Source organism: Sturnira hondurensis, unplaced genomic scaffold (assembly GCF_014824575.4).
Source record: "Sturnira hondurensis isolate 20B ecotype Veracruz unplaced genomic scaffold, ASM1482457v3 Scaffold0006413, whole genome shotgun sequence".
Classification (NCBI taxonomy): Eukaryota; Metazoa; Chordata; class Mammalia; order Chiroptera; family Phyllostomidae; genus Sturnira; species Sturnira hondurensis.
The window spans coordinates 24,239,636-24,250,992 of NW_028079044.1; the positions used below are offsets into that span (position 1 = coordinate 24,239,636).

Genomic DNA, 11,357 nt, shown 5'->3' on the forward strand with positions numbered 1-11,357 from the left:
CAATGATATCCACGCTGTACCTGAGCACCAAGAGAGGCTGCAAGGCCCCTTGAGCAGCTTGTGCAAATGTGCGGGGTCTGAGAAGCTCGCAGGCTGTCAGGGACTCAGCAGTGGATCAGGCTGGCTGGAGCGCAGTGCAAGGGGCAACGGGAAAGAATTAGGGACAAGGACAGGAGGAGTCTGGTAAAAGTTCCTCAGCAGCAAAATGCAGGCCAACTGGGCAGCCAAAAGAAAGATGACTGTAATTGATTGTAAAACATTAAATACATAAACACCCACAAGTCCATAGTGAGAGTAAAGAGACAAACAAGAAACATGTTCTTGTTTGAGACCACTGGAGATGATTATTACACCAACTTCTGATGTTGACAACTCATAACTAGAGGGAACAAGACAAGCATTTATATATATGCCATCTTTCAGAAGGAAGTACAGTTCATGGCCAGATGGTGAAGGCGAGGTCTTTCTTAGAGGAGAATACCAGCTAAAGTATGTAAAAGAAATGCCAAGATTAGAAATCACTATTTTGTAACCCACAGTAAAATAACTAATTTGGGCAAATATGATTAATGGCTGCTAAAATCTTGGGATGAAAAGATTAAGGCAACGGATGTCCTCACGGTGACAAGTACCATCAGAGGTCACTGGCTGACCGCAAGGGAAAAGTGTGTCTTGTTCACCATCTTACCCAGAGACTAAACCAAACAGCACACTTACCATCACGCCTCCTGGAGTGAGGCGCGGCTGAAGTACGCAGTCTCGTTTACATGGTACTCTCGCCAAAGGTGTTTCACCCAAACCCTCCGTTTACGAGAAATACAGAAGACAGAGGAGAAAGTTAAATTACACGAAGAAGGAGCAACCTGACAAATCCAGAACGTGGGACATCCTATAACATATTTGGCCTGAGACTTCTTCAGAAAGTCAATGTGGGGAGCGGGGAGGAAAGGGATTATTTTTTTTATTGTTGTTCAAGTACAGTTGTCTCCAGTTTCACCCCACCATGACCCCCCACCCCACCCATCCCCGCCTCCCACCCCCGAACCTACCCCCTTTGGCTTTGTCCATGTGTCCTTTATACATGTTTGTTTAAAAAAAAACTAAAGCAATAACAACTGAATGCAAGGCTTGAATAATATTAGATCTTGATTTAAAAACCAATACTGCAAATGCCTAAGATAATCTTGGGAATAATTAGAAATCTAAATATGGACTGGATTCTGGATGGTATTTGGGAACTGAATTTTCTGCAGTCTGACAATGATCTTGTGGTTATGTAGAAAAGTATCTTTTTAAAATGAGATGGATGCTGAGTATTTAGGGGTGAAGTGTCAAGTAACTCATTTTTGAAGGGTTCAACAATATCAGAGACACATATAAAGATAAAATAAATATGGCAAAAAGTTAATATTTGTTGAACCTAAATGGTAGATATACGAGCAATCATTGTACTTTTCTGACAACTTTTATGTACATTTGAAATTTTTCACAATAAATTTTGAAAGAAAAAATGCAGAGTTAGATAATGAAGGGCCTGTTACGAACTTGTTAGGATTTTGAACCTTATTCCTGAAGGTTTTGAACTGATAATTGGTATGATGAAATTTACATTTTAGAAAAAGTATTGATTAATTACATTCTGGCAAATGGCACTTACTGACATCAACTATTGAGTGAACCCTGGGCTAGGTGCTGTGAGAAACAGGAAAATCAAAAAAGGCATTGCTGGGCAGAAAAACGTTTACCATGTAATAGAGACAAGATGCAAAACACTGAGCACAGGTAGAGCTTTCTCATCAGAAGAGGCGACTGGGAGAGCGGGGGTGGGAGACTCGCAGGTGCACGGCGCCTCCACTTAGCATGCAGTGATCCATGATCAGGAAAAGCCACACGTCGTTCCAGAAGGGACCTACAGGTTACTAAAATCCCCATCAATTCCAGCCCCCGGATTTCGCTTTATTCTTAGATGGCAGAAACCCATTCCCATGGAAGATGCTGACATGTACTGGATTTCCTTGGAGTGGAGTATGGGAGTGGGACCCATTTCTGGCCCATGGGAGTGACTCAGGTCTCCTGAAATCTACCAGGGACTGCTGGCAAAAATGTTCTTCCTGTTAAAGACAGAGACCCGTGAAAAGATTCCCTTTCTCTCCTACCTGCCTGCCTTCAAGTGTAGCTGGGTGAGGATGCAATGCTTAGAGGTGGGGAATCACGGGGGGGGGGGGGCGGGGGGGGCTGGCAAGAGTAGAGAGGCGGACTCGGAGCCCTAACTTACATCACTGAGCCACTGAAGCAGGCCTGCCACTTCCTATCACCAGGCTTCTTGTTATGGAAGAAAAACTACCTCCTTTTCCCAAATCATTCATACTCAGGTATTGATAGTTATAGCCAAAACCCCTCCCCACTCAGCCTCCAGGTGTGTCTAGAACCAATCCTGACCTTGGAACAAAGCTGTTAAAGGAAGCTTCAGCTACCATTCTGAGTCACCCACACAGTCAGTCCTGCTCTCAATTGAGCTCTGACAGCAGGTGGTCCACATTCACGCGCCAACACTGACTGACCCACGACAACGGACTAATGCGCTGCACGGAGGGTCCTGACGACAACATACTGTGTAAAGGGTCAGGCAAAGAGTCTGTGGAAAGAAGTGCCCAGGTTATCAGCTTGGGCCTCACGTTTACCACCAGGTGTGTGGATGGAGTTTGGAATCCAAAGACCTGACTTTGAGTCTGGCTTTACTGCGTACTGGTTTTGCGCTTTGGGTCCTCCTTTAACCTTTTTGAGCCTTCCTATGGGATAGTTGTTATAATTGAGATAATGTGAAATAATGGGCTTTGTAAACCACGCAGTGTGAGTCACACCAATGGGAGCTATTTTGTCTTGTATTTGGCAAACCCCAGCTGTGGGTCAGATTGATAGAAGGCAGAGAGAAAAATTCAAGGTTCGTGGCTTGGAGAGTTAGTAACTGAACACCTGATCAGGGGTATAGAAGCAGAACTAACCCAAGGTCTGAGTTCCAAGTGAAAGTGAATTGGCAGGAGTGAATTGTGGCCCCAAATGGTAAAACATAGTTGGGGAAGATCCCAAAATCTGAAGTGAAGATGCTGAGAACAGAGAGAGACAGAAACCATAGACTGGATACCCTGGGCTCTCTTCTATCACTCTTTTCTCTCTCTCCCCCTCCCTCTCCCCCTTCCTCTCCCACTCTCCATGTCTGTCTGTCTGTCTGTCTGTCTCTCTCTCTCTCTCTCTCTCTCTCTCTGAATTCCCAAGGGATATGGCCCTACCCATCAGTAACAGACTCACCAAAGACAGGGATCCCAAAAGGTAAAGAGGCAGAAGTTACCAAAATCTTCAGAGGGGCAAATGAGGGCAGTTTCCTCCTTAAGTGAGGCCACCCAGGGCAATGTGCCTCTTTCCCTTGTTGCAAGTCAGGGAAGCAGACCAAAGGGGAAGCCCAAAGTGTACAGACAGACAAAGACAAAAGCTGATAAAGACTTTCGGTAAACTAAAAGTAGCAAAACCATGTTTTTTTTCTCTCCTTCCTCACCTGCAGCATAGCTCAAACCCACACACTTTCAAAAAAGCCCAGTAAACAAGTAATCAGAGGAGGTTTGGTAATAAAAATCAAAGCTGAGAAAAGGGCCAGGGACTCTCAGCATAATAATTATTCCAACAAACCCTCCCTCTCTAGGTTATTAAATGACCCACTGCCTGGTGGAGTCTGACCTAGAGGCCTGAGGATGAGAGGAGGGTTCCATTAGCCCCCATATGGATCTAAAGCACTAACTACCCTCACGTAGGAAAAGGGATTAAAAAAACAGACTGACAATCTCAGGGAAAAGCTAGAGGTTGGAACCTAGGAGGGCAACAGAATTCAAAGCTGCATTTGTTCACAGCTGTGTATCTAATGTCTAGAGACTGACATGTTTTAGGAGGCAATGAATGAATGAACCCATGGGGAGGTGGTGAATCTCAAATCAGATGGCTTCTCCAAAGAGCTCAAGAGAGGGGTGTGGAAGCAGAGCCTGGGGAGTGGAGGTTCCACACCTGTGAAGAAGCAGGGGCGTAAGCTGAATTGGTCGGAGAGCCCCCTCCAGATTTGTAACCCCAGAGGACTGGGCGTGAATCCGGAGGGCCTCTCAAGCCTAAAGAGGCTGCTCTCCATACCAGCACTTTTGCACTCTGCGTACCACTAAGGGCAAGGCTCCGGATATTTGTTTCTTTCCGTTGAAAACACACCAAAATGGGGAGAGGCTACATAAAGACCTTGACTCCGCCCACTCCTCTTTGCTGATGTAGCAACACTAGGTCCGCATTATCCCCAAATAACACAGCCCAGCACTACAGACAACCCCACCTCTGTCCACTGCTCCAAGACAGAAACCGCCTATAAAATAAGGAGAGGCCTTCAAACGACAGCCAGATCTCAGACTTCTGTCCTCCAAAACTAAGGGAATGCCTTTCTATTGTTTAAGCCACCCAGTCTGGAGTATTTTACTATACACAAGCCTTGACAAACTATGTCCTATGAGATAAGTTTGGCCCACTTCACAAATTTAATCATCGGCCTAGCCCCGAGGTATCTGATATAAACTATGTCTAAATTCATTGATTCGACATTGGGGCACCCACTATTCCCTGAACACTGTGTATTTGTTGACTCAAGTACTTCATCATACAAACCAATTTTATTCTAACAACCCACTTCTAATTGTTTCCAACCATTATCTGCTGGACAGCTTTATGTGGCATTGGCTGTCTGGTGCTGCTCCTTCTGATTAAGGGAAAACGATCCTTGTTGTGGGTCTGTTGTGACCAGCATCAGAGAACCTACTAGGGTTAGTTCTCAACTCGAGCTAGGCATCAGAATCCCCTGGGATGTTTTAAAAAAATATACCCATACCTGGACCGACTCTCCCCTCCCCACCCCCAAGCTGATGTACTTGGTATTTGTGTGGAACTCCAACAGCGTGTTTTCTGAAGCTCCCACGTAACTGCGCAGCCAAGGTTGAGCACTTCTCCAGTCCGGAAGGGCCCGAAAGCCACCTTCCTTCCCCAGAAGTTTGCAGAGCACCAGCACCCTCATCACCTGCATGTTTGTTAGAAATGCCGAATCCCAGGTTCCAGCCTCGGCTGTTGCATCAAAATTCAGTATTTTCATAGGATTTTAACAGGATTCTCCACACAACTCAGATGCACTCAAAAGTTTAAAGAGCCCTGAATTTCCACTAGAATCACCCAGAAAGCTTACAGAAAGAGAGAGCTGGCCTTTTGCCAAGATCACAGGACCTCAATCTCTAGTAAGGACTTGGGAATCAGAATTGTATGTATTGTTATAGTCACACTATTGTTATAGTCACACAGAATTGTATGTATTGTTATAGTCACTGCTAGTCACACGAGGGCCTGAGGCTGAGGAGTCACTCACCAGGCCAATGTATACATCCCCTCAACTACCCAGCCTCCAAGTCTTTTTTGAAAATAAAGCATGTTAATAGTGGTATGGGTTTTTATTTTTCCATCATGCATGCAAGTTTACAACTATTTAAACTGTTTAGGAACAAAGAAATAATTGCATTATTACTAGGGTGTCAAATTAGTAAGTAAAACAACCGGTTTGGGGAGGTCACTTTTGGGAAGTTATTTTCACAGAACATAGCAACAATTTCCAAATTATACTTCCAAGACTGGAGTTATGAGATCAGAACAAGCTGATAACAATTCTAACAGTCACACGAGTCCTCATCTTACACAGGAAAGAAAGACATTTACAACAGAACAGTCTCCCTCTTTTCGCGGATGCAGGGGAAAGTACCCCCTTCATCTCTTTCTGAGACTTCTTGTTATTTCTGAAGACCTTCAATTCTAAGGTCCATCTCTGGAACTTTGTTAGTTAACATTAAGAGCAAAAAAGCAGACCTGATGCAAACAGTCACAGTTGAATTGGCACAGTGTCTTGGACTTCTGATAAACAACACAGGCAGGAACAGGGAGATACAGATGAAACCATGTTGATCATAACAACTAATACAGCCAGGTGTTAGGTATATAGGTCCATGGACCATCCTCTTAACTTCTGTGCATGTCTGAAAATGGACATAATAAAGAAGAAAAGGTTTTAAAGAAATGAAAAGCAGATCTATACAGCTCTATACTCCCATTTGGCAAAAATGAGGACTGTGGTTAAGATTGTACTTAGAGGCAAAATAAGCAGCATTAATATTTCACATACATAAGGCCACACCTAGAAAAAAAAGCATCTAAAGTAACATTCTGTTTTTTTTGGCTTCTCTTATTCATAAAACACATTAATGATGAAATTGACTTAACAAAGCTTCCCGGGTGTGAAATGAAGTAGACACAGGCTTACATATCCAAAATAACTTCTTTCCCAGTAACCCCACTATAGCATTCTGGTCATAAACGATAAAGGGATAAAAGAAATTGAGAAAGGTACCTAGATTCTATGTGAGCTTAGTCCTCACCCTCATCTGGAACCACAGCATAATGACAGTGAGTACATGTTCACATATACCAGCCTACCCATCAGTCTGACAGCAAACAGGGTTGCTGGAAGGCTGGGGAGGGTAGATGTGTCTCTCATGCACTGGCAGGGAGCCTGGGTCCACAGGCAGTTCTGGAGGCCCTTGTAGAACAGGAAGTCAACTGGAGCCAATAACAATCTAGACAAAACTCAACGGCCTGATAGGGATGAGGCACAGTACGAAGCTTGACGAAGATTCACGAGTGGAAGGGCCCAGAGGCAGGAGGAGATGCGCGATGGTATGGAACACATGGCAAACTGCTTCTCACCCTGAACCTCATTCATGCCCTGAAGTCAAGTGCCATTCTGCTGCCATGTCCAGTGGGATGGCATGGACCCCTGTCCAAAGCCAGAGATCCCGTAGACGGTGCCTTGGCTAGCAACCCCAGGGCCATTAAACAATCAGTTCTGTCTGATGCCCAGTACCAGGTGCACTAGCTTCATTTTGCAGCAACACAAAATACTGCATATGCGGCATGCATAGCCAGCATGAATAAAAAGCCTACTGAAGTCACCAGCCCTGAAGGAGCAGAGCTTAAGGATGTATTGGTCCTCTTGGAGAATGACTCATGAATGTCCACATTAAAAGACAGCTGAGAAAGGCCAGAGCTAAGAACTGAGTCCAGGAGTGTAGATAAAGGCAGCACACATCTGAAACATGTATGTTTAACATATAAACAGGAGATCACATAACCTGTGACACAAATGTAAATAAGCAAGGCCATGTGGAGGCAAAAGAACATGATCATAAATGCCATATTCTTGTAACTGAAGTTCAAAGGGAAAAGAGTGCGTAGAGCCCAACGTGAAGAGGCAGACAGTCAAACGCATGTGGTCAGCCAGACATCAGTCCAGCAGGAGGTAGAAGGGAGTCTTGAGCAAAATTACTTGGATTTGTTTACTCCAGGCTCAGGAGTCTCCGTTGGCTGCCTTGCTGGAACCTGCCTGCCCTCCTTTCCCTTCTCTCCACGTGCCCCTTCACTCATAAGGTAGTACTGCAGGGGATTGGGCCACAGTTCCTCATTAATTATCTCGACAATCTTGTCAGACTCAATAGAGCTGTGGTTTGAAAACCACCCAAAGAAGCTAGGGCTGTTGTCTGGGCTCCCCTGGCTTACAGACTGGAGGTCGTGGCCTGGGAGCCACTGGATTGGAGTAGAACGTGACACCACCTGACCTGAAGGGCCACAACCATATTCCTTGATAAGCACCTTATTTTGGAAATAGGGGTTGCGCCCAAAGTAGAACTTGATTTTGTAGCCCAATCTAGCGAGGCCAAGTTCTTCCACCTCCAAGCTGTTCAAGTAGCTGAGTACTTCTTTATCTTGGTTGTTCAGAAAGGATGATAGCTGGGGGTGGCTCTGAAACGCTTGCCCCCAAAAGCCCGGGATATTCTGGATGAGGAGGTTCCTTCGCTTTAGGTGGTGCAGTCGCAACTGCCCAAACTTCCGAGATAGACGGAGGTAGGCCCTGTCTGCCTGGGCGTTCATGGTCTCCAGCTTCAGCTGGACAGTCTCCAGCGTATCCATGCTGCCATCCGTCGCCGGGAGCCCTGACCCTGCATCGGGCTCCACCTCCTCTTCCTCTACCACTGGGGCAGACGCACACTCCCCAGCGGTCCCTCTCTTTGGCTTCCCACCAGCTACGGCCTGAGGCCCCTTCCCCACTGGGGCCTTCTTCCCAGCACGCCCACGCAGATTTCGACCGCGGGGGCCATTTTTCGGCCTTCCCACAGTTCCCGCGGTTCCTACGAAGACAGTGTCTGTCATCAGGCGCTCCGAAATGGATGGGGCCTTCCCCAGGCCAAGCCTGGTCGCAGCTTGCCCCCGCTCCCCCGCCGCTCGGAGCGCGAGGCCGCAGTCCAGCGGGAGCTGGCAGGCAGCCTCCTCCCCCGGCCCGCAGGGCGGCGCGGGCGCAGCGGTTTCCAGGCCACCCCAACCCGCGCCAGCCTGCACCTGTGCTGCTTGGGTTTCCTCCCCGAGCCTCTGGCACTGCGGAGGGTCCGACTCCTGCGGGCCATGGTCAGGAGCAGCGCGAACTCGGCCTTTGGCGCGGCCTTTGCCCCGGCTTTTGGCGCGGGAGGACTTTCTACCTCGACTTCGGCCGCTCATGGTGGTAGCTGAGGCGACTTCAAAGCCACGCTCCAACCTTGTTGCCTCTGGCGCCAGCTCGCGGTCCCAAGCTCGCGGTCCTCGGCTAGCCGGCTCTCCTCTCCATGGCAACCAGGGACGTCACGATTGTACGACTGTAGGACCGTTCGGTCGCGCGAGGACCGGCTGCGCCCCGTGATTGGCTCCACCGTCGCAGCTGCGCAGGAACGACCCTCCCAGACGCCCCTACCCCCCTCGCGCTAGAACTCCCTTCGCTTTAACCAGGGGTGTGTTTCCCTTTAAGGTCTTCCCTGTGGGTCTCAGGGTCTCAGAGAACACATCTGATTCCTCTATAGAAGACAATCTGAAGGCAGCCATCACGCCTGTCCTATTGTCTATTTTCTAAACTAAACCTCTTCAGTACCTTCAATTATTTCCTATGACATCTATCATGATGAAACTGTTCTTGGCCTCTGTGTCTCATCTTTGAAAGCCTCTGGTACCTTAACTCCAGGGCATGTAAAGGTGAGTGCCATAATGCCAGGCCACAAAGTGATTTGATACCTGGTGGGATGTGAATAGTAATTATAAAATGAATAGCAACTACTATTTTGTGAGTATCATGAATGAGGCACTTTACTCAGAGTTTTATATGCATTATATCAATACACAAAGGAGGCATTGTTATCCTTCCCACCTTCCAGATGAGAAAACATTCCTGAGACTACGCAGGGATGGAAGCACAGTTCAAACCCAAGCCCACCCAACTCATAACCTATGCTTATATTCACAAGGCCTTCCAGGCCAACTCAGGGGTCAAGTACCTTGCTAGCTCTTAAGAAGGCCAGCTTTGCCTGTTGAACAGGCATTAGCAGAGCTTCTCTTCTGCCTGGGAACATCGCGCCACTCCTCCAGCTGCCTCAGGCCCCTTGTACAGAGCTGGGCTGTAACTCCTGGTATAAGGCAAGGAGTGAAGGCCAGAAGTCAGAACTCCACTGTAAGAGAGCAGTGTGGTTAGAGAGTCGTCTAGCTATCATTCAAAGAGCGGAGCAGGGTTTCCAGGTTGAGCTTCAGAAGTAGAGCCTCTATGGTGGCAATGAGGAGGCCACAGAAACTTCTTAGACCCTGCATTGAAACAGCCAGAAAACCTACCTCCTGTTACCCGACAGCCCTGGACCATGCTCTCACTAGCCAGGTGTTAGGACCATGAAGTAGTGAGGCCAGTGGTGAGGACATGACAAATATGAAAGTGTGGATGAAAACCTTTTGAAGTTGTCCTTTCAAGATTATAGGGTGCAAGAAGTCCCTTGAAACCACCAAAGGAGAGATAACCTCCAAAGCCCCTCCAAGCCCAAACCTCTTATTCTGATTATCATGTGTGGTAGTGAACCAGCAGCCTGGCATCACCTGGAGGCATGTTTAAAATGCAGAATTTCAGACCCCACCTCACCTCAGACTTACTGAATCAGAATTTATTTTTTATTTAATTATTTTTCAAGTACAGTTTTCTATTACTCCCATCCCAGCCCACTCCACTGTGCTCCCCACATCCACCCCCCTTAGTTGTTGTCCATGTGTCCTTTATACTAGTTCCTCTAAATCCCTCCCCTTTTTCCCCTGAAATTCCCTCCCCTCTCCCCTCTGGTTGCTGTCCCCCTGTTCTCTATTTCAGTGTCTTTGTTTTTATTTGGCTTGCTCGTTTGTTTTGTTGTTTAGCTTCCTGTTAAAGGTGAGAGATCATATGGTATTTGTCTTTCAACACCTGGCTTGTTTCACTCAGCATAATGCTTTCCAGTTCCATCCATGCTGTTGCAAAGGATAGAACCTCCTTCTTTCTTTCTGCTGCATAGAATTCCATTGTGTATATGTACCATAATTTTTTGATCCATTCATTTACTGACAGGCACCTAGGTTGCTTCCAACACTTGGCTATTGTCAATTGTGCTGCTATGAACATTGGGGTGCATAGGTTCTTTGGGATTGGTGTTTCAGGGTTCTTAGAATATAATCCTAGCAGTGGAATTGCTGGGTCAAAAGGCAGGTCCATTTTTAGTTTTCTTAGAAAATTCCATACTGTTTTCTGTAATGGTTGTACCAATCTGCAATCCCACCAATAGTGAACTAGGGTACCCTTTTCCCCACAACCTCTCCAACATTTGTTGTTTGTTGCTTTGTTTATGATAGCCATTCTGACTGGTGTAAAGTGGTATCTCATCGTGGTTTTAATTTGCATCTCTCTGATAGCTAGTGATATTGAGCATCTTTTCATGTGTCTCTGGATCCTCTGTATGTCCTCCTTGCAGAAGTGTCTGTTCAAGTCCTTTTCCCATTTTTTACTTGGGTTAGTTGTCTTCTTAGAGTGAAGTTGTGTGAGTTCTTTGTATATTTTGGAGATTAAACCTTTGTCTGAGGTATCATTGGCAAATATGTTTTCCCAAACAGTTGCTTCTCTTTGTATCTTGATACTGTTTTCTTTAGCCATGCAGAAGCTTTTTATTTTGATGTGATCCCATTTGTTTATTCTTTCCTTTATATGCCTTCCTCTAGGGGACATATCAGTAAAAATGTTGCTGCATGAAATATCTGAGATTTTCCTGCCAGTGTTCTCCTCTAGGACTTTAATGGTGTCACGGCTTATATTTAAGTCTCTTATCCACCTTGAATTTATTTTCGTGTATGGTGTAAGTCGGTGCTCAAGTTTCATTTTTTTTGCACATAGC

At 46.3% G+C, this 11,357-nt stretch overlaps 1 protein-coding gene across 1 annotated transcript; it reads right to left on the bottom strand.

Annotated features, from left to right (window-relative positions):
- Positions 1-5,496: 5,496 nt before the first annotated feature.
- On the bottom strand, positions 5,497-8,811 carry TSPYL5 (TSPY like 5). The gene is made up of 2 exons (XM_037048243.1): positions 6,461-8,811; positions 5,497-6,089 (listed from the first exon to the last, which is right to left on the bottom strand). Exon 1 carries the CDS (start codon positions 8,656-8,658, stop codon positions 7,432-7,434), a length of 1,227 nt encoding a protein of 408 aa, XP_036904138.1. The 5' UTR covers positions 8,659-8,811; the 3' UTR covers positions 5,497-6,089; positions 6,461-7,431.
- Positions 8,812-11,357: the final 2,546 nt, after the last annotated feature.

Excerpts from the sequence above, each read along its gene's own strand:
- TSPYL5 (XM_037048243.1), bottom strand. The coding sequence starts at position 8,658 with ATGAGCGGCCGAAGTCGAGGTAGAAAGTCCTCCCGCGCCAAAAGCCGG.